Raw genomic sequence first — 24,363 nt, forward strand, 5'->3', positions numbered from 1 at the left:
GACAGACAAAAGGACAGATCCCTAAGGAAAATTTGGGATTGTGCTTACATGCTCTTTCAAAAATCAAACTTTGATTAATTACATTATCTATGGTGGCATAGTAAAAATTCCCATAATAACCTAGGAACTTTTCCTATGTTTCATAAAAATTTTTCGTGGTTTTATTTCGAAAATTACTATCTCAACATAGTAATTGAGATTTTGAACCAATTTTTGTTGTTGACAAAAATGGAAAAATCATATATGTAAGTTTTATACAAAACTGTTTTTATTTTTTCATGATAATTTTAAAGTTACAGGCAGTTTTAAAAGAACTTTCAAAAGAGAAACGAAAACGCTCGACAAAAAAAAAATGTTTGTAAAACATCGTTGTGACGTAATAATTTTAATTAAATAATATATACTGTATAAAATTATTAATTAACATTATGACGTTACACGATCTTTTACGAACAGTATTTTTGTCGGGCATTTTCGTTTCTCTTTTGAAAAGTTCTTTTAAAACTGTCTGTAACTTTAAAATTGTCATGAAAAAATTCAAAATTAGAACATTTTTGTTATAGTTAATAATCTTATCATTTTTGTCAAAAAAAAAAAGAAAAATTTTTGTTTTTCATAATCGCAATTCCTAAGTAAAACTGAAATTTCCAATACGTTATACGGATAATATTAAATTTTCCTGTGTTTTGAATTGAAATATTCCTATAAAAAAACAACAAAAATACCCGTGCAGCTTTAATTTCTTGTTGTAAAAATCATCCTAAAAGAAAATTAAAGTTCTTAACGAATAGAAATTATTACTGGAAAAAGGTATCACATAATGCTATCCACATCACATTTAAACTCCTTGCATGTCACTTCAAATTTTCAAACATTGGAAAATTCGTATTAATTTTCTTCTTTTCGACGAAATCCTGTATTTTCTTCAATCCAATCCAGATATTCAGTGACTCTTGTATACACGCCTGGATAACCCGGTTCTCCGCATTTATTACCAAACGATACAATACCAATTTGCATCCAACGTGTATCTTTGAGTAGCATTAAAGGTCCACCTGAATCACCCTATACAAATAAAATATACAATATTAGGTTTTTTGTGGTAATATATAATATGAGCGCTATCCAGTCTAGTCGTACTAGATTTTTTGAGCGAGGTATGTCAAAGAGAAATTCGTGAATTTAAATTACAGATCTTCTAATCTTCTAGTATTCGCTCCGTGTGTGAGTTTCGTTTCCATGGTAACGATACACTACTTTAATTATAGAATTGTATGGATGCATATATAATTGTATGGATAACATTTATGACTTACATTGAAAATTTAATATTATTGTCTCACAAATTTAAATAAATAATTATGATAATTTACATTTAAAAAATAATATTTGTGCAATTTGATTTCTTGTTTTCACAATTTTTATTTAATGCATTAAGTTTAATTAATTAGTGTTTTTCAATCATTTTAATTTGACATTTTCTATAACATTAACATGTAAAGAATTGCAAATTAGTCATAACAGCCTTCTTTAATGCCAAAATTTTCACTGGAAGCGCTGGCATCGATTTTATTATCCCTACCATGACTACGCACACAACGAATACAAAAATTGAGGTGAAATTGAGGTTTGTACACATGCGCCGATTCGTACTGTACTATAAGGCGATTCTGTTTTGTTTATATAAAAAATAAAATGTACATTTAAAAATTTATTGCCTTTTTTGTTTTATTACCTGACATGCATCAACTCCTCCATCCGCATATCCAGCACAAATAAAATTTTCCGTTATTGGTTGAAAATATGCTTGATTGCAATCTTCATTTCTCCATACAGGCAAAATTGCTTGTCTCTGTACCGTACTTTCTTTGCCACCTTTAAAAAAGAAAAGAAAATTTTAAAAGAATTTATTTACGAAAATTTCCTCACTGTTCAACTAGTTCGTCTCTTTAGGTTAGGTTAGGTTAGGATAGGTTAGGCTATATTGGCTGTCCACGAAGGACACACTTAGGCTATAGAGCCCATTATGATACCATATATGTGTTTTTAATTTTGTTGCGACGGCGGGAATCGAACCCGCTACCCTAAGCATACCACGGAATTGGTTACGCCTTAACCAACTGTGCTAATAGCCATTTTAACATTAATAGCCCGACTAATGTTTTATTTCGTTTGGGCATAACACATGCCTTCAGTTCTTCTCGGCCAACGCGTCTGACTACGCATCAGAAGATTCCAGATTCGAACTCTGGAAAGAGTGATTTTTTTTTGGTTATTTATCCAGATGTAGGTACCAGCATTTTTAGTTCCCTTCCGTATTTTATGGCCATAGAACATTTAAATAACTTTTAGCGCGACAAATAACGCGTCTATGTTTTAAATTAGTCTTAGAGATGGTCAAAAATGGTTTTGATTAGTTCTCCGTTGCGCCACAATGACTACGAGGCACTTGAAAGAGGTAGCCCAAGAAAAACAAATTTTTGCTTTGTGTGCTTTTTTGAGAAAGTTTTTGAGAATGAGTATATACAATGGAACCTGGTTAAATGTGACATCAAGGGACCTGCAAATTTGTCTCACTTATAACGGTATCCCTGGTGGAAAACATATTTAAAAAAAGAATAAGTCTTAATAAGTCTTAGGAAACTCTGAAATAGTCTTAGAAACTTTAAAAAAGTATTAAGAACTCTGAATAACTCTGAATTAGACTAGTCCGAAAACGTTGAGAAATTCAAAGTTCCTAAGACTTTTTCAGAATTTCTTATCCACCAGGGATTCCACTTACCCAGTGTCTCAGATATCCAGGTATAAATATATATCTGTCTCATTTACAGAGGGCTCCATTAATAGAGATCAGAATATAGAGAAGCGATTATTAAATAAAATAATGGGTTGCGCAGAAGTAGTAGACGATTTGAGCCTTCGTTTCGGCATTTTTCAAAAAAAATCCGTATCATAGTAAAGCAAAACTAAAACTTGAGGCTCATAATTAGTTAAGTGCGGAATTTGCGCGTAGAAAAAGAATAAGTAAGTAAATAAACAAACGAAACGATGTTATTTCAGTTACAGAGTAAGTTCCTAAAACAGTATTTTTTACTAAAACATATTTTTTTGCAAATAAAAATATTAAAAACCTGGTTGGCATGTTATTTCATAGTTAGACTTATTCTATTTATAAAAGTTGAATACCGTTTTCAAACCACATTTTTTGAATTCTATATCAAAATAAAAATATAAACTTAAAGCGTAGGTGGTAAGTACAAAGTTACCGCAATAAATTGTTTGCAAACAGTTTACACAAAAATAAATTCACAGAAAAAATTGTGCAAGGCACACTGATTATGTAGTCTAAAATCGTGTGATGATATACTTCTTGAATTATAACGAAATCATAAATTATAAATTGACTAAGTCAAACCATGATGGCACACCTTAATTATTATGCAGGAAATTCTTATATTTGAACCAAACAAAAAACGTAACGGCTCCTTTGCCACCGTCGCTATAAAAAATTATTCTATTGTTCACGGGCGTCGCCAAGAGATTCACAAAAATGGTTCAAAGCACCCACGAATTGTTAAACAAAAAATTTTCTCCCAAAAGTTGATCCTTTTAAGCCTCTTATTATTATCGAATAGATTTAATATGAAATTAGAATCAATGAAGCTACCTACAAATTTTTATAGTTTTTGAGAAATAGGAAAAACTAAGTTTTTGCCATTATTTGAACCCTCAGGATAAAACAAAGTTATTTACGCAAAAATATTTCAAACAAAAGTTTAATTTTTTATAAGAAACAATTTTTACAATGACACTTTTGTTCTATCTCTTATGGCTTACAAGATGGATCCTACGGATCCAAGACCAAATGGACTTTTGAACTTAAACTCACTTTCTATGTCCTGAGCACGATATAAACAAATTTCAGCTCGATATCTCTTTTCGTTTTTGAGTTTTTATGTTGATGGGCAGACAAACATAAATGGACTAATAAGGTTAATTTTACGAATACCTTTATAAAAATTTTGTTACTAGCATCAATATATCTAAGCGTTACAAACTTTTGACTAAATTTAATATATTTTGACATATTTCATATAGAGGGTAACAAACTAAATAAATCAAGTTTTTTAGGAAATGGGCACCCAGAAGATGAAAGGGGCAAAAAAGAAATAGCATAAAAATAAATTTTTAGGTAAACGATTTCCTTCAGTATAAATTTGGATTCCAGTGTCTGTGAAACCCCAAAATTTAACTCTAGATCCTCGCCTGTTGTCAGATAAATTTATGGTTCAATAAGTCTAATTTAAAAAAAATAAATTTGCGTTTTTTCTCCTATTTTATTACTTGAACATACTTATTTATGTTTTAGTAAAAATATGTTTTCATACATATATATTCATACTTATCAGTGGCTACGCTACTGATTCTTGTGATAGTTTATTTTGCTGCAATGAAACACAGGTCTTGTGGCGCAACGGATAACGCGTCTGACTACGGATCAGAAGATTCCAGGTTCGAATCCTGGCAAGATCGATTTCTTTTTTATTTTCTCTAAACTTATTTATTTTTATATCTAAATTTGAATTAAGCTATAATTTGTTGAAAAAAATTTATGGTTCAAATATTATCAAAGAAAATAATTGAGATCTCTAGAATGTTGCGAAAAAATCTTCCTTGCATGGCTTGAAAAGATATAAATCTTCCAAAAAATGTTATTTTTTATTTCGGGTGTCAACTTATTTGAAGAGTGGAGTGAGTTACAAATTTAACGAGCTACCCCAAAAACACCCTTATACGTCTTATACGTCATTAAAAGTACGAATTTGCAAAAAAATGGTATTTTTTCGGTGGTCTGCTTACGTAGCTAAAAAAAGGGGGGGAGAAAATTAAATCAATTTGATCATAAATTGAAAATTCGATATCAACGACCCCAAAAACCCATTTATACGTCATTAAGGAATCTTAACTTGCAAAAAAATGGTCTATTTGATTTTGAGAGTCTTTCAGACCCCCAAAAGGAAGGGTGAGATGCATAAAGGAGTTTGTTTGTAAAAGTATCTTAAATTTCGGATTTCTTTAGCATTTTGACCTTTTTAAAATCTTTTAAAAGTTATCTGATTTACTTTTCGATATAAACTCCTTTCACCCCAATGGCGGGAAGTTAAAACTGAAGAGTTTCAATTTAAACTATATTGACTTTTTTTAGGACAAATTTCTGAAGCCAATGCAAAAAACCGCAAGTCAATACACCAAGTAAAAAATTTTTTCGAAGGAAAATGTTCGTTTACTAAAATATGTTAGCATAAAAGAAATACATTATTTGTAATTTATAGGCAATATACATAACATTCATGAATTAAAAGTAACATATACAAAAAAATAGTTACCATAATATGTGGTACCCCATCCAACGACGGTAGGACGTTGTCCAGCAAATTTTTCTGTTCGTAAACTTGGCTGTGGAAGACATAACGGTATAATGTAACGTGATTTTCGTACAGGTGTTTCTAGATAAAATAATGCAATATCATTATAAAATCCAACACGACTGAAACGTGGATGTGCACGAATATCAGTGACACGGACTGTGACTGGCGTTGATGGTTCATCATCGCGTTGTAAATCAACATCACCAAGACGAATTGTGAACTGACGTGGTGAAAATCTGTAAATATTTTTTATTATCATTTATCACATTTTATTTCTAATATAATAGTTGTAAGAGTTTAGATTAGGTTCCGTAGATAAAAATGTGGATTCAAGTTTTTTAATCCAATCATTTTCATGTTCAAAGCAGATTTTGGCCATTAAGTAAAGTAAGTAAGGTAAGGTTTCTTAGGCATAAGATCTTTTCTTTATGAATTAGGAAAGTTTGAGGCGACCGAAACATTTGAACATTTCTGGATGAAAGTAACACTTTCGTAATTAATAAAAAAATATTAATTTTTGCTCGTAATTACATGAATTGAGAAATAGAGTAATATTTAGATGATGTCCAATGAAATAACATTAGATATTACCCAATTCCCGAATGATGGAAATTAGTCAATAATTGACCGAGTAATGACAGTTTTTTGGGTCAAATTCTCGCTTTTGTTTCGGCTTTTTTCCTCTGCGGACTTTATCTATTTTGGACCAATTTATTGATTTTCTGCTTAACTGAGATAACAGCCAAACCTTAAGACTACATGATTAGGGCATTTCAATTTCATTTTCCAGATTTTTTTTTCAAAACAAAAATTTTTATATCTATTTTGTTTCGATCGAATCCATAAAATAAAATTCGTCGAAGAAGCTGATGGATATTCCGGGAAGCGTTTATAAAAGTGTTTCGAGGCTTGAACTGCTTTTAAGGGGCAAAAATTTATAAAACTTCCCAATAGAATAAAAATTTGTTATTTCATAATTTCCGGTACTTTTCTGAAAGAACAATTTTTGCAAAAAAATATGCAGCTGATTTCCAAATTAGAGAAATCAAATTTCTAAGATAAAACTAAGGAGCTGTAAAAAGAAAGCCGGGACTAATAGGGTGTTAAATTTGGTAAAGTGCAGTATTATAAAGAAGTTATTTATTTGAAATCTGGAATACAATCTCCAAAATGAATCCATTGGGTTAGTTTTTTGTAATTTAACGAATACTAACGATCTTTGTCGAGTATCCTTCGTACAATGTGCAGCTGTTAAAACATGTTTGGATGTGATTAAAGATCCTCCACACCAGAATTCCGTACGTCGTGGCCCATGTAAAAATATTGCTGCCATCCATGGCCATTTTCCAGGTGTTGCTTCCTCGCCACCTACAACACGAAAATTCGCATTCTCTGGCTGTCCACAATCTATGAAGAAAATTGCGAACGTTATTTACTATATTTGATAAAATAATTCAGTTAAAACTTCTGGACACAGTACTTAATGGCATATTGTCCTAAAATTTTTTATTGCTTCAAAAGACGTTCGTTATCGAGCCAAAAAATCGTGTGAAATCAATTTTTGGATAACATGAATAACTACGATTTGTACAAATAGAAAGAAAGGGAAATAGCTGACGTCATAGCCTGCAATTATCGCCATAGAGACTACGTATCAAAAATTGTTTAGCAAGAATAAGATAGACAAAATTATTTAATTACTTATTTATTTTATGTTTATTAATCGATTTTAGGCAGCTGCCTTAACCTTTGTATAATATGTTTGAGATAAGCAAGACATAATCTGTTTCGCACAAAGAGCAATCTGCAAAAATTATGCTGTGTATACACCAATACTATAAAATTTAAAATTAACGGAATTGCAAGTGCCATCTGTAATTGAAAAATTGTCAAAAAAGTCGACAGTTGATTTGATTCACGATAACGATATACAATTATCTTATAATTTTATAAGATGACGCTACTGCATAAATAATTTGGAAAAATTTAGTTTTCCGCGTTTTTTGAAGGATGTCACCAATCTAATCAGTGTACTTTTAATTAATAATTACTCTCTTAATTTATCGATAAGGTACCCAAATTTTTTTTAAATTAAAATATATTTCGTTAATATACTAAAAATTCGTATCATTATCTACTAATTTAGTTTTTTCTATTACTGACACTTTTTTCTATTAGTCACCCTCTTTAAGCTAGGTTCCGTGTATTAAGGCCTTTAAAAATCTTACCATTTGGATCGACAATTAACGTGTCTGTTATATTTTCAAATGTTGGTTGTGGCTTAAGCAGGATCGGAGCTTTTGTTGTAATAATTATTGGTGGCCTTGTAGGAGCTGTTATTTTCGGCGGTATCCTAATTGTCGTTGACAAAATCGGTACCGGTGTAGTGGTCGTTGAAATTACTCCAATATCATCCAAGGAATCAATCGGGCAACATACACCGGGTGTAAATAAGCTTTTAAAACAAAGCGACTGTCGTAAACTACCCAAATTTAATAATAGTTGTGGGCAGTTACTTAGATCATCACAAATACCATTCGCACCATCGGGGGTCGTACATGATCGTACAGCATTTCCCGTTCCAATTTTTGCAGCAATAGTCCTTTCTGTGGTTGTTGTCGTTGTGGTCGTAGGAATAGGTTTTTGGACTAATGGTAAAGCTTCCTGGACAAACGGTTTAACAATCGTGTCAGTAACATTTCGCCCAAGCACATTTTTGCTAATTGTATAAATGGCGCCGGGTAAATCTTCGTTTGGTTGTGGATTTGTTTCATGGCGTGTCATATTCACTAAATATCGTCCAACTGTGTTTATGGCATCTAAAGTCTCTGATATTCGATAAAATGTTTGTGGTTGAATATGACGACCTTGTTCAATGGCAACCTGCGGTGGATGATTATCTATCTCCAGTAATTTGGAATGTCGTCTCTTTGGTTGAGGGATATCGATACGAACCCATGGAGTGTTTGTATTTTCATTATTCCAGTTATATTCTGGTGCTGTAAAATGTAAAAACTAGTTTGGAGGAAATTTAGATTTTGGGATTGATTTATTGATTTTAACTTACCAAATGAATAATCTATATTTTGGCAATTGGAACTGTTTATAGTATAATAGCCTGAAACAGAAAATTTCATCAAAATATATTTCAATTAAACAAGATTAAAATAATCAATTTATTATATATTATCGATTTCATAGGTGTAGGCAAACCCTCAGGCCTTTTGGCCCAAGAGATAGTAAAACAGGAATTTTGATTAAGATGTCACCCTCTTTGATATTTATATTTCTTGGTCCTAACTACGCTAAATAATCAGGCATTAAGAATCATAGAAAACAATCACAACAAAAATTTTTTTGAATATTAATATAAGGTCTTGTGGCGCAACGGATAACGCGTCTGACTACGGATCAGAAGATTCCAGATTCGAATCCTGGCAAGATCGAAATATTTTTAGTCTTCATGCATGTACAATTTTTTATCCACTCTTTAATACCTCCTCCCTGTATATATAATTTGATACCTCCCACGTCTAAGTGTCTCTGTATTGGTGAAATAATTTAAGAAATATCTATTATTTTTTTGTTTTCTTTATAAATAAAGACAACAAAATATTTTTTTAAATATTCGCTACCCAATTAAATCAATTTACAATCAATTATTGCTCTATGATAGTCTCCTCTATATTCTAAAGTGACACCTACTAATTTAATGAATTTGATAGGTCTATAAATTTATAAATCTTTCTATTTTTGCCATAGCCACATCTCCCAAATCAGGCCTCAGATCGAAATTTGGTAAAGAGCTTTTCCGTTTGTCTTGATAAGCTTAATTTACTGGTATAATTTTCTGCTATGAATAACAGAACACTTTGTATAGTAGTACAAAATATCTTTACTCCTAATTTAATCAAAATCTAAGAATTTTGTTCGATTTTTGATTTGTTATAGTGTAGATCATGTGAACGATTTCGAAATTAACAGAACGCAATCAAAAGAAAATTGTCGTTTGATTTTGGTACAGAACCATAATTTAAAATGTAAAGATAGGTATTAAGTGCATAATACTTTCTAAAACTTTTTTTAAAGGATTTATTTATTAATAATTTGAATAGAATAACATAACAAAAGTAAATCATAATAATATGATTCTTATATTTATTTCTTAGAAAATAGAAATTGAATAATGAAATACTGAAATAGTGTCACTTAATAATTTCGTAGGATGAACATAATATAGAATAAAGTTTATTTTTTTAATAAAAAAAAACCTACGCAGCATGGAATTTACCATTTGTTAAACAAAAAGTTTCTTTTAATTAATTGTTTTATCAGTGAGTGTTTTTTAAAAATTTGGAAGATTTTTGTAATATTTTCCGTGTTTTTGAAATATTGAAATGTAAAATATTTTTGAAGTAATACGGAAGCGACGGCGATACCGTTCCACCAGGTACCTCTGAGACCAATTCTGTAACGACATTCGTGTTCAGCGATCCCAACAACTCCCAAGTAACGAGTTTGGACTGATTATATGAAGAATTTCTTGCAAACTGCAGGAGGCGACGAGCATACCGTTGCACCAGGTACCTCTGATACCAATTCTGTCACGATATTCGTGTTTAAGGACATCAAAAACCCATAAGTAACGAGTTTGGACTGATTATAGGACGAATTTCTCGAAAACTCGTGCCAGGTACATCAGGGACCAATTCTGTCACGAAATTCATGTTCAGCGACCCCAAAAAACTTCGTGTCACGAGTTTGGATCGATTATATAACAAATTTCCCGAAAACTCCACTAGACGACGAGAAACCGTTTACAATGAGCACCAGGTACCCCTGAGACCAATTCACACAATATTCGTGTTCAGCGATCCCAAAAACTTCCGTGTAATTAGTTTGAAATCATTCAAATCTCTATTAACCGAATTGTAAATTTAATATTAACGGTAAATTTAAAATGCAATCATAAAATGCATATTAATTATGCTGATTGCATATTTTAATTTCTTATAAATCAGACGATATAAGACGAAAAGTAAGAATACAATTATTCGATATCGGACAATTTCTTTAATTCAGCTTTGGATTTTTCGAAAACCAAGCCAGATATGGAATAATTTTTATACCAAGCATATATGTAATATGCAAGGTATATTAAGTTTAGTCCCAAGTTTGTAACGCTTAAAAATATTGATGCTACATAAAAAATTTTGATATAGGTGTTCATAAAATCACTTCATTAGTCCATTTCCGTGTGTCTGTCTGTCTGTCTGTCTGTCTGTCGTCTGTCGCCTGTCCGTCTGTCATCACGATTACTCAAACACGAAAAGAGACATCAAGCTGAAAATTTTACAGCGTACTGAGGACGTAAAAAGTGAGGTCGAGCTCGTAAATGAGCAATATAGGTCATTTGGGTTAGAGATAGAACAAAAGTTTAAATATAAAAAATATTCCTTATAATAACCAACTTTTGTTTGAAACATTTTTTCGTAAATATCACTGTTTACCCGTGTGGGCGCAAATTAGGCGTAAATTGTATGTAATTATGGGAATATTAGTTGTATGTAATTATGGGAATATGTATGTGTGACATGTATGTATGTGTAATGTGACAGAGTCATCAACACTGTCTATGCATGGTATTTCAACAATTGACTCAGTCAATTGTTTGTTTTCACATGTTTTTCTTATTTTTCGTCTATATTCATGAAGTTGTAAAAAAAAATTAGATAAAAATAATACCAACCCTTCTGGAATAAATTTTTGTTTAAACCAGAGATTCTGATTTTGAAGAATTTTGAAGTTGGCAACCCTAATATCGTAAAAAGTTGCTGTTGAAAGTACCTTGAGGCATACTTTTCATAAGCTATCAATTTTCATTTGTTAAGTGTATATAATGACTTAATTTAATAACAAAAAAATTATCATTAATTAGTAAATTAACTTTATAGTAAGTATTTTGCTTGGATAATTTTAGATAAAAAGAATTTAAAAGAGTTAATTTGTATGTATATCAGTGGTACTAAAACAATTTTGCACGACTGCTAGAAAATTATTGACTATATAAAAACGGCGAAAATATTACAAGGGTCTAAGGGGAATTTTAGTTTCCAGTTTCTCCAAAATATAGCTTTGAATAGAAGATCTATTAATATTATAATTTCATACCAATTCAAAGAGGTCAAATTTATGAGAGAAAATTTTTTTTGGTTAAAAATTCATTTCAATGCGTGTGACTTTTTAAGTCAAAAATTGATTCCAAATTAGGGATAAAAGCTCTTGTGGAATTATTTTGAGTGTTTTATAAATATAGTGGCATCTATAAAATTGAACAAATAACAAAGAATTTAAAACTATAAAACAAACAATATTTTTAAATGGAATTATTAAATCAATATTACTTAAAGTACAATGCCCTTAAATTGTATATTGTAACAGGTATACCTAACGACACCTGTATTTCAAATAATGTACTTTTATATCGATTTGACGTAACGATCAATGCAGTCTAGGCGTTGAACGTTACTTTTATGAAAAATACATAATCGTCTGGTAGTTGATACTAAAATAAGATTTATTTTTTCTGTACTTGATTGGAAGCACTGCCGCTTCTACGATGTTATGCTTTGAGCTACTAGAAGGGATTAAATAAAAATTTATTTAAGCAACCTTACTGGATGTTATTAATCACTCAATGTTACCAGACCAGTAGAAAAAAATTTCATTCACCTCTAAAAAAGCACCTAGGCTGCGCCAATCATGATTATATCTGCCACGAAATTTTAAACAAATGACTGTTGCCATTAAATATTTCAGAATCACAAAATAGTTTTTTTCCACTTCGACAATTTATTCCACCGAATTGGGGATCTACGGAGATGACATTTGAGGTCATTAATCAATGGGATTTTTAAAAATCAAGAAATTTCCAAATGTTAAAAACCTACATTTTCATTGCTATCAAACAATCGCACCCTAAATGGAAACATGTCGGTTTTACGTACATACATTGTCATTCATTGTTCATTACAAAAAAATTTCTTAAAAGTCGAATTTTCGGGAAAATTCAAAAATATTCACTTAGATAATTGTGTGTGTAGCTGTGAATTTTACAACGGGTAATATATATGTTTGCAATTTCCATGTTGTAATGGAAATGAAAATAGCGAAGTACTTTTAATTTATATTTTTACTAGATTGATATCCGCCCGCTTCACTGGGCTTAAAAGTAAAAATCACCGCTTTATAGCCTCCACCCTCTCTTGATATACACAGTTTTCAATTTTGTTAAATTAAAAATATTTATAATTCATTGTGTATATCAGAATAGTTGGTCATGATTTGTTTGACATTTTCTATTTTAAATTTTTACAGAATTCTTTAATTTATGGTTCAAAATGATGATCATAGATCTACTCCATCTAGAATCATCATTTTGAACTATAAATTAAAGATTTCGGTAAAAATTTAAAAGACGGTAAATGTCAAATTTTATTTTTTTTACATATATCTTTATAAATTATAGTTCATGTGTTATTCTGATATATATCAGCTATATTTCTGTACAGTTTCATTAAAAATCATTCGCTAGTTTTAGCGTGAAAGCGTAACAAACAAACAAACAAACAAACATGCTTACTTTCACATTTATAATATATATAGGGATAGGGGTAAATGTAAGAATTTTACTGCCGTTTATTCTATTTTTTCCAATCATGAAACCGATCTCTGTGAGACAGTTATGATTTTAATAAATTAATGTCATAAAAATGGCACTAAGCTTCTGGACTAACATATAATTGAACTTTAAAAACATTCTACATACAAAATGTTTGAGAGTTACTGATTTATCTAATAAGTAAAGAGTATTAAATATCATAGACAGTTGTATATATCAATTAATGGCTTTCACTTTTTATAAAATTACCACTATTTGTTTTCAAAGAAATGTAATTTAACACTTAAAAGGTTTTTTACTAAACAATAGTTTATTTATAGATACAGTAAATTAGTATACTCGATCTCAAAACAATTGTACCAGTCTACAGAATACTCGTGTACAAAAAAAAATAATTAAGGCTGTTCTAGACACATTTTTCATAGGCGTGAAATCATTCTTTGATTGGCGTGAAATTTTATAATTTTTTTGAGACTCCTCTTAAATATTCATTGGTGGAAAAACAAATTCATAAAGAAAATTGGTTTTTCAGATAAGAGTGGTTAAATTTACAATTGAATTTCAAGCACTGAACTGTTTATACGAACAGGCCCGAAAATTTTTCAAAGTTAAATTTTTTTTATTTACACCTTTACTCTCGCGATGAGAGTTATTCTCACAATTTCTAAAGGACTTGAAAAAAAATTATTTTTAAAACTGGAGATAGATTAAAAAAAGCTAAAAAATTCCTTGCTCGAAAGATAGAAGATAGAAAAAGTTTCAACCAGTTATTTATGTTTTAAATCAAGCGTGAGCAAAATGCTCATTACGCGAGTGCTGACGGGTTTATGTAAGCTTTTTGGATAATTTTACACAAAAATAATCTCAAAAATGGAACTATACAGTGTTTAATGTTTGAAAAACTCAAAATGATCATTATCAAGGCTGAATAAAATGCTAAAAATATAAAATTTTTTACTTTTCCAAAATTTGATAATAATCTTTGAACACCCTTTAATAACAAATAATTTTATTGAAAGACCCTAAATTAAATAGTTAAAGAGACCCTGTAGAATTTTTCCTTATCTAATAGTATATGTTAGTCATAAAAACAATAGACCAAGCATGTTTTAGCTTGTCTAACTTGAACTTAACATGCTATTCGACTGTATAAGAAATATTCAAGTTATATTTGCCCGTTACCATTTCGCCGTAGCAATTTACAACCTTTGCACTATCAAATGAAATTTTTAGTTAATTAAAAAAAAACACAAAAATATGACCTTAGCATTTTCTTCCCTTTATATTTGATGCTACACTAGCGACTCTACAAGAAACTACATTGACTTTATAGTTTTATATAGACTAAGCTTCGCCTATCTTTCCGTATAATTAGGAGCGTGCCAACAACTGAGGTAGTTGCTTAGGTCAGCTAGGGATATTTGTTAAAAAAAATACATTTATCAAAAGAATATAGAGACATTTATCAAAAAAATATACATGGAATATAGGGACATTTATAAAAAAAAAAACATACATTGAATATTAAATTTTCATATCACAAAATGTTTTACATAAAACATCGGGATTTCGTTAAACTATTTCGCTTTTTGACTTAAAAAAAAACAAAAAACTTATCACGTATCACTCTACATTAATTCTTATGAATCTACAATGGTTGGACCTAAGCAATTACCTCAGATGTTGGCAAGCTTAAAATCAATTGACACTAAGTCTATATAACTCTAAAGTCAATGATTTTCTTCTGTTCATTTTTGATGCGACACTAGCGACCCTACGAGGAACTAGCATGTACAAGTGTAGCCATCGTTATATGAATATATAATCTATGATAACAATCTATAATAGATTATGCATTTAAAATCCCAACACCATAAATAATAAATAAATAAAATCGATGATTGCATAAACATAAAATTGATTGATATAATTTAAAATCAAAAATCGTTTTCTAATCAATAAATAATAATATGTATTGATAATACAATGATTTAATATGTTATTAGTATTATTATGACGAAATAAGTATTATAAAGATGATACGAATTGAATTTTAATTATATTTTGAAGTGAAGGTGAAATTATATTCGAAAGATATTGTAATATACAAATATGAATATATATAATGTTTATAAACAAAAAAAAAACCTATGGTGATGTTTTTATATGTAAAAAAAGATGATGTGTAGCTTCAAGGTTTGGAACGATTATTGTTAAGTTTGTTCGAGCAATGTTTAAAATACCTAGCGTTTAAAAGCCTTTGTATATCTGTTTATATAAAATAAACCCTTTTACGGTATCACAACGGACCCTATGGTCTAAGTGTGTCCCACCCCAGGACAGCCACTCTAACCTAACCTTATATAAAATATATTAAGGAATACTAAGTTTAGCCCCAAGTTTGTAACACTTAAAAATATTGATGCTACGAACAAAATTTTGGTATAGATGCTCATAAAATCACCTAATTAGCTCCTTTTCGATTGGCTGTTCGCCTGTTTGTCTGTCAACACGAAAACTCAAAAACGAAAAAAGATATTAAAAGTGAGGTCAAGTTGGATAATGAGTCACATAGATCACTTGGGTCTTGGGTCCGTAGGACCCATCTTGTAAACCGTTAGAGATAGAACAAATGTAAACGGAGGTAAAACCCATTCTTACGTAAGATTTTAAGAGTTGAAAATTAATATAACCTAAATTATCTGTTAAAGAATAAAAATCCTTAATTTACATCAAACTGTGAGTTTTAATCTAACTGATCCTTTTCTAACAAAGTTTTATTACTCGGAAAAATGAGATTGAATCTTACGTGAGAAGAAGGAGGGGATACTCAAGAAATCTTAGGTATGCTTACGTGGAGGGAAGGGAACTTATGTTTTAGTCCATTGAAAATCTTGAAACGAAGTGAATAAAAAATAAACATAGATTTTCCCTGATTTAAACAGGATTTATTCATAGAGATAATACCACCGAACTGTAAAGTGATCGCTCACACGAGTGATCGCAATAAGCGCAACAGAGACAGATAAAGTAGGCGCGCATAGCTATAGTTGGCGTGTTATCTTTGTTTTTCTTACGTGCCTGCAATTTCTGGCCCTTTCTACCTCTCTCACTGTGGTCAAGAATTCATTAAATGCGTTTCCTATGTCTACATAGCTCTATGGTTTTATCTCTATGGATTTATTCGATTTTCCGATTAATTTCCAATTCATAATAGAAAATCTATTGGAGTTTTTTTTTTTTACTAGATAATGGAATAATTGTATAGGCCATCTTCAAAACAATTTGGAATGGCCTTGACTTGTTAAAAATTATTTAAAAAATGTAGTCTCAATGGTAATAATTCATTATAGGTAACATTCAAGACTCGATTGTATAAATATGGACTTATAATAATCTTTTATAAATACAAACATTGGCAGTGAAAGTGTACGAACAGAAAGCAATTGACAATAAAGTAACGACCTCAATATAAGAAATTATTCATTTTTCACAACTAAATTATATAATTGAAGATTGAAGATTGAAGAGATATATTACTAAATCCTGGTTGCTTGAACTGTCATCACTCTAAAAAATATTAATCTTTAAAGGAAGTACGAGCGCCAGAGTAATTTTGGAGAAAAGGCTTGATATTTTTTTATATGAAGTTGAAGTTTATGGAAGTCTAAATCCTGCAGCTCAGTCTATGTAACCTCAAAGGCACAGGACTGTCGTACGTCCTTAAATGAGCTGGCAGAACAAATGAATGTAAACCTAGAATGGATCCCGGGACACAGAGACATTCCAGGAAATTTTCTATCGGGCACAAGCATCAATAATCATCCGGGAGTATCGTTCGCAAACTGTAAGCTGCTCTTTAAAGAGAATATCTTAAAATGGGCCAATCTTAGATGGAGGGATGATCGTACTTGTGGTACTACAAGACAGATATGGTCTGAGTACAACCGAAGGCGTTCCGAATATCTTATATCCCTTCCAAGTGCCAAAGATTAGCAAAGTTGTTGCGGCTATTACAAGACGCCTGATCCTGAGTGTATCACGACTACTGCAGGAGCTGTCACAGTGGGGAGGAGGAGGAGACAATGTCTCATCTTCTCCGTCACTGCCCAGCTCTTGCCATGAGGAGATGGACTTACTTGAGCCAGCCTATCTATGACGACCTCTCCGACCTCAAGTCCGTCGACGTCAAAGCCCTTCTGTTGTTCTTAAAAAGATCCAAATGATTCATAGAGTAGTGGCCGGAGATGGGCCAACCCTTTTTCGATATCACAACGGATCTTATGTTCTAAGTGTGTCCCACCCCAGGACAGCCACTCTAACTTAACCTAACCCAACCTAATAAAGATGTCAAAATATTTGTTATAACAAACTGACAATTACTCGGCATGTAAACTGCACCCGATACGATTTAAAAATCGGTACTCAATAACTCAATAGGTTACTCTCCCCTATTTGAAACAAAACTCTTTTCGTATGACTACAACCGACTAACCATCACATGATTAGGATGTCAGCTCTTTTACTATTTTATTAATATTCAAAAGTTTCATAATCGGGTTTATCCAAATCATACTTTGGGGAATTCCTTTTCTTATATAATGAATACATACTACAAATCCTAAAATAATAATAATTTTTTAAATGATAACTTTCATTTTTTATGAATAAAACATGACGTCATTATACATACATGAAGACTTTCTCGAGAAATTATATTTTTTTTAAATTAATAATAATAATGTTCTATGGTTCTTGTCAAATATTTATAAAAAATATGATTGTATTTCTCTCATTTAACTTTTTTTTTGAGAATGTCACTTTTATTAAAAACAAAATTTTTGTTGTTAATATTTGTTAGTAAGAAATCTTTGTTTACGGATATCCTGTTGAAGAGTGTGGTATTACGATTATTACGAGTATATTAGTTTTTTCAATTATTACGATTAGCGTTTAGTCAATTACGATTTCCTATTTTGTCTCATAACACATCTATCTTGTTTACTTTCTAAGAAATGCTTGTATGTAATTTTATCGACGTTTTTTCTATGACTAAAAATTCAAATAGTAACCGCGAATTATCAAATAAGTACTCATCATTGACTTAAGAGTTATACCTATAGACTGAGTGTCAAACGATTTTAAGCGTGAAAATATCTGAGGAAATTGCTTAGATTCAACCATTGTAGATTCGTAAGAAAGAATAAATTTTTTTTTTAAGTCATAAAGCGAAAAAGAGTGAAATCACGATGTTTTATGTAAAACTTTTTGTGATATGAAAAGTTGATATTCAATGTATGTGTTTTTGATAAATGTCCCTATTTTATTTTGATAAATGTATTTTTTTTATAAATATCCCTAGCTGACCTAAGCAATTACCTCAGATGTTGGCACGCTTGTCACTGAACGGAAAGATAGGCGATGCTTAGTCTATAGAAAACTATAAAGTCAATGGTACTCATGGATAATTCAAGCTTTGGGCTAGTTTAAATTTTCCGAGCCTTGTTTTACCAGCCCTTGGCTAAGGAAAATAAAGAAAGCCTTATTTTACAAAACCTTGCTCGACGGTAATAACTAAAGGCTTGATTTACCAATCCTTGTTTAAGCCTGGACTAGAAAAGTAAGTCTTGATCTTCTAACCTTTGCCAGGCTCCGTCAAAATAACTTCTCTCTTGGTTCTCCAATGCGTAAAGTCGCTTGGGAACTAAGCCAGGACAAAAGAAGTTACTTTGAAGTGGGTATCGAAACACAGTGGAGCGAAGGGCAGCAAAACGATTGATGAACTGGCCTATCCTGAGACCACGCTCTCATCAAGGACTGGGTGAGTATTTGAATAGGAAATGAAAAAACACGACAGGTTGCAGATAATTTAAATAAACGATAATCGAGTACAACTCCGGAAGGTCAATCTGCTTCAATGGCAAAAGCGGAAAGATATAAACGTTCTGATTAAGGCACTTTGAGGTCACTGCAGATTCAAAGGGATTCAACCTGCCACGCTTGTCACCAGGTGAATGACTCGTCCTTTTATCTCCTGGCAGAATATCCATGCAATATCTAGTCTTCGGTTCGTTAGTAATGTGAGAACTGGTGGTGAAAAAACTAAAGTTGAATTCTAGCTTACCTAGCTTTCCTGACGTTAACGTCTTTTGAGTAAATGACATCCTCTTAACAAAAACGTTTAAGATGTGCTGAGTTCGCGCACATCCAACCTCTACCAAGTGCTTTCATCTGCATCTTTTACAAGCAAATCTCATGAGACTTATCTCAGTTTTTATTAAATAAATAAAACGTTAAATGAATTAAAAAGACGGGTTGGGTCAACAGAGATCAGAAACCAAATATCTAAATGAAACGAACAAGGTATGGTGGCCGGGAAGACGAGTTAATTTTGAGGCTTTTCAGGCTTCTGCCATCCCTACTTTTTTAATTACAAGTAAGCCTAATAAAAACGTGCATAGTGTATTTTTACGCATGCTCATTACTTTCAACTATGAAACTATGCACTTAACCTATATAATCACAGACTTATATTAAAAGAAAATCAATTAGGTATATTGTTGTAATAAAGCATTTAAATTGACAATTTATATAGTTTTTAAATAATTGTTTCATTGCATGTTTAGTCTTAATTGTTTAGTATATTTAGCTTTTTAAAAACCTGTGTAATTCAATTAGTAATACCCATTGTTAGTTTTTTGTCTTCAAAATAAATATATATAAAAATAATGACATAATATGTATTTTTAAGAACACTCAATAATTAGGGTTATTATTATTAACAAATAAAAACTAACAACTCTGGTTCTGTTTGTTTTTTAACTGTCAATTACCTCAAACAAAATAGTAAACAACATTAATGAAATGTCATTCAAACTTCTATTCATATACAATTATACAAATTAAGGTTTTTCTTGAATGTCTTCTACTTTCTGCCTGATGTCCATTCATAAATTACGTCCTACAGACTTGAGTCTTTTTAGAATGTCACGTTCTTTTAAAGGCTAACCCGGTAGGATATTGTTTAAACTAATTTTATTTTAAACAAATAAGTTATATTGACCGCGGCAACCTGCACTTTTACGTTCAGGAGCATATTTTAAACCGGATCCTGCAAAAATTTGGCCAGAACTAATATAAATGTTCATCCCACAATGTAAGTGTAAGGAACATTTGTGTAGAAAAATTTAAGCTATTATTTTAAAAGCTCTAAAAAACCGAAAAAGATTTATTTAGAAACTTATTTTCAAAAAAACTGTATTTAATGGATAGCTCCTATTATCATTTTATAAGATAAGTAATGATTATTTATTTTCACTGTAAAATTTTCAACGGTTTTCATCAAGTTGTTCAATGAAAGTAATTGATTTGTCTATATCCGCTAATGGTTTGGTTTTATATACTTCAAAATTCAATTGTTATATCAAGACAAGGGAGTATTAATTAGAACGGAACCCTCAAAGTATACTCCTCTTATATTCGAAAAAATATTTCACTGTGATTTTATACAAAATTTTCAAATTAGAATTTTTAAGTACTTCGAAACCAAGCAATAGAGGATATTCATGTATTTTCTTAAAATACTTTTAATTCATTGTTTACACCGTTATAAAATAGTAAAAAATATAAATACTGTTTAAAAATGCTGTAATTAAGTGTAAACAAATATTTAAAATAGATAATAATTTTGAGATGTTTAAACGCAGCCCTTTGGTGTTCTCTACTGATGACGTATTAATATGTGATCTGTCAGTTGGTGACAGTTCAGTGTACTGTTTACTACAGGTATAATACCCACGTATTTAGTAATTATAGTATATATCCATGGTAGCGCCATACAAACTATAAGTAATTTATACCATACAGTATGTCAACAAATCTGACAAGCCACATACTATGACGTCATGTCCGTTTTAAAATTTGAATTTTGAATTTCTCTCAATAAATTTGTACTTTTATTAATTAATTTTAAGTAATTTAAAAGATATTAATTACTAAAATAATAGTTTAGTTGAAATGTCCAGCCAATAAAGTTATGGAAAAATATATTTGAACCAAATTTAAATTTCATGAATATTTCCTATTCGTCTGTATAATAAATTTACAAGGTGTTAAAACAATTAATTCCATAATGGAGAACCAACCATTAATCGAGTTACCGATCACTTCATGAGTGACACTAGTGAGATATTTGACCATTAGTAATAGTAACAGGTGCCAGCTATCCTACCTATGGTTTTCCATGGTTTCCATTAGATTTTCACAAAGACAAATACTGGGTTAGTTCCTAAGAAAGCCAGCTGCATACCTCCCCTTCTTTTCATTTTCGATGTCCCATTTTATGGAATATTCTGTACAATCTTTGTATTGTTAAAAAAAGACTGAATCGATTTTATAACGAATTTCTATGTGTAATGAACGTCCTTAAACCAAAAAGAAAAACTATGCCGAATATGATAAATTTAATTGATGAAAAATTTTGTAATATCTATACATTAGTCAGTCTCAATTATACTTTATCTGACCTCATATTATTTATATGCTGGTGAAAAATATGTTAATAATTTTATAATGAAAAGTTGATTGAACTAAAATTTTAAAAATGCATTTTCTTTTCAAACAATTTTCTTCTTGACCATCTTAATGTACTTTATTTGAATTCGAATTTTTTTAAAAAGGCGTAGAAATTACTTACATCCGTGATTTCAAAAATTATACCAGTATTAATTTGATTTCTAATTTTCAAACTCGGTACAAAGATATAATTATTAACTTTAAAAATTCTTTTATTTGAATTAATTTTTTGAAATGAATAAAATTTTAAATGAATATTATTAATTCGATAATTATTCGGCGCCTGCTTATTTTCACTTTCAATGATACTTTTTATAATAATTATTATTTCGTTTTGTTAAACATTTGATAAGTTAGAAGTTGTTCGATATGATGTGTTAACAGTGGTAACGAAATAGGGCTTCAGTATGTATCATTTTCGATTTATCGATTAATATTAATTAAATAAATTTTTTATAATAAACAAGGTTACAAAAAAAAAAATTTTCTACAATTAATTCATCTGATCATTTTACTATCAAAATTTTTACGTTATAAATTCAGGTACAGAATTTTTCGAAGAAAACAGATGTTAAGATAAATTGTAGTATATTTTATTTTCTACAATTTTGCCCATAAAAAATTAAATTTTTATATTAAAAAAGAAAATTTAAGAATAAATATATATTGTCATATATTGTAATTTTGTGAGTTCAAAATTTTTGCTATAAAATTAGAATAATTCGAATTGATTTTGACATTACTACTAACATTGAATCAAACTGTCAATATCTGTGCAAAAATTTAAAAAATTATATCTGCGCATCTATCACGCATACGTTTTACAAACTACAATACAAAAAATATGTCAAAAATAAAAATTACTTACTTAAAATAAATAAAATATAAAAATTCATCATAAATAAATAAATTTGTTTAATTATTCTGCGCGTGTTTAATTTCACTCTCAATAATATTTTTTATATGATTATTTAAAAAACTAAAAACAAGATAAAGGGAAAGCTATGAACGCAGTATCAAGTATTCATATATACAACATTTTTTTTACAGATGCAACACTTTTGAAACACATGTATAAAAATTACACACAGACAACACTAAACCAAGTTGTATCAATACTTTCTTTCAAATAAGTAATTTTTTAACATGGGCGACTAATTTCAATTCCCTTCCCTACACAATATTCAACAAACTCCCTACCTCAATTTGTCAACATCATAATAAGAAATCTAATAAAAATATAAAATAATTATGTATTATCCAGGAATTTTTTTTTTCAATTTTATAAAAAAAAAGGGGATTAAATGCGTTTGTTTTTGATTTTTTTGATTATTGTGATTTACTGGATATGTGATGTGATGGGTATTATTATGTGAATTGAAAGCGAGGTTGTAGCCGGCATATTAACCTAGATAAACTACACTAGTTATCAAAAAAATCGGAACACTCAAATTTTTTTTAAACTACTGGATGATTATCTATCTCCAGTAATTTGGTTGTTGTCGTTGTGGTTTTTGGACTAATGGTAAAGCTTCCTGGACAAACAGTTTAACAATCGTGTCAGTAATATTTCGCCCAAACACAGTTTTGCTAATTGTATAAATTGCGCCGGGTAAATCTTCGTTTGGTTGTGGATTTGTTTCATGGCGTGTCATATTCACTAAATATCGTCCAACTGTGTTTATGGCATCTAAAGTCTCTGATATTCGATAAAATGTTTGTGGTTGAATATGACGACCTTGTTCAATGGCAACCTGTGGTGGATGATTATCTATCTCCAGTAATTTGGAATGTCGTCTCTTTGGTTGAGGGATATCGATACGAACCCATGGAGTGTTTGTATTTTCATTATTCCAGTTATATTCTGGTGCTATCAAAATATATTTCAATTAAACAAGATTAAAATAATTAATTTATTATAGATTATCGAATTCATAGGAATAGGCAAACCCTCATATCCCTTTTGGCCCAAGGGATAGTAAAACGGAAATTTTGATTAAAATTTTTCCCTCTCTTATATTTTTTTTTTTTTTTTTGGTCCTAGATACTCTAAATAATCAAACATCTAGAATAAAAGAGAACAATTAAAACAAAAATTTTTGTTTGTTATTAAAATAAGGTCTTGTGGCGCAACGGATAACGCGTCTGACTACGGATCAGAAGATTCCAGGTTCGAATCCTGGCAAGATCGAAAATATCTTTTTAATTAAAAGTTACTGGATCATATCTATTTACTCGGGTTTTTTACCCGTCGAGTAGATGGTGACTTTTTTCTTTCTTACATCTCAAAAGTATCAACTTCATGAAATCAAAAACTTAAAACTAAAATCTAATCAAACTTTATGAAAATTTAAATTATAATTGCTAATTGTTAATTAATTAATTATTTTTAAGTTGACATATGCTTGAAACTCGAAAAATAACTTTTATCGATAAAAAAACTTCAAGCGAAAAATGTTGGATATGTAGGTGAACATCTTACGCAACCATTAAACTTGGACTAGGTTTTCAAGCTCAAGTTTTACCCAAAATTGTTTTTTCGCATCAAAATTGTTATTTCGTACAATTGTTTTTGGGAAATCTAGGCAATCTTCGAAAAATTTTTTCCAATAAATCCCATAAAAGTGGTTCTTTGTTCTATGAAGACCATTTTTGTTCAAATTGCTATCAATTACTTTC

At 30.2% G+C, this 24,363-nt stretch overlaps 1 protein-coding gene and 3 non-coding genes across 4 annotated transcripts; 3 read left to right on the forward strand and 1 right to left on the reverse strand.

Moving 5' to 3' along the window:
• Positions 1-681: 681 nt before the first annotated feature.
• Positions 682-22,627, reverse strand: LOC123303024 (proclotting enzyme-like). The gene is made up of 7 exons (XM_044886118.1): positions 22,553-22,627; positions 8,497-8,547; positions 7,658-8,428; positions 6,644-6,836; positions 5,388-5,665; positions 1,736-1,875; positions 682-1,065 (listed from the first exon to the last, which is right to left on the reverse strand). The coding sequence occupies exons 1-7, from the start codon at positions 22,581-22,583 to the stop codon at positions 889-891; spliced, it is 1,641 nt and encodes a 546-aa protein (XP_044742053.1). The 5' UTR covers positions 22,584-22,627; the 3' UTR covers positions 682-888.
• Trnar-acg lies at positions 4,461-4,533 on the forward strand. The gene has a single exon. It is a non-coding gene; the product is annotated as a tRNA-Arg (tRNA).
• Trnar-acg lies at positions 8,803-8,875 on the forward strand. The gene has a single exon. It is a non-coding gene; the product is annotated as a tRNA-Arg (tRNA).
• A 1,175-nt stretch (positions 22,628-23,802) lies between the features above and the next one.
• On the forward strand, positions 23,803-23,875 carry Trnar-acg. Its single transcript has one exon. It is a non-coding gene; the product is annotated as a tRNA-Arg (tRNA).
• Positions 23,876-24,363: the final 488 nt, after the last annotated feature.

The sequence above is a fragment of the Chrysoperla carnea genome, chromosome X (genome assembly GCF_905475395.1).
Source record: "Chrysoperla carnea chromosome X, inChrCarn1.1, whole genome shotgun sequence".
In the NCBI taxonomy this organism is placed as follows: Eukaryota; Metazoa; Arthropoda; class Insecta; order Neuroptera; family Chrysopidae; genus Chrysoperla; species Chrysoperla carnea.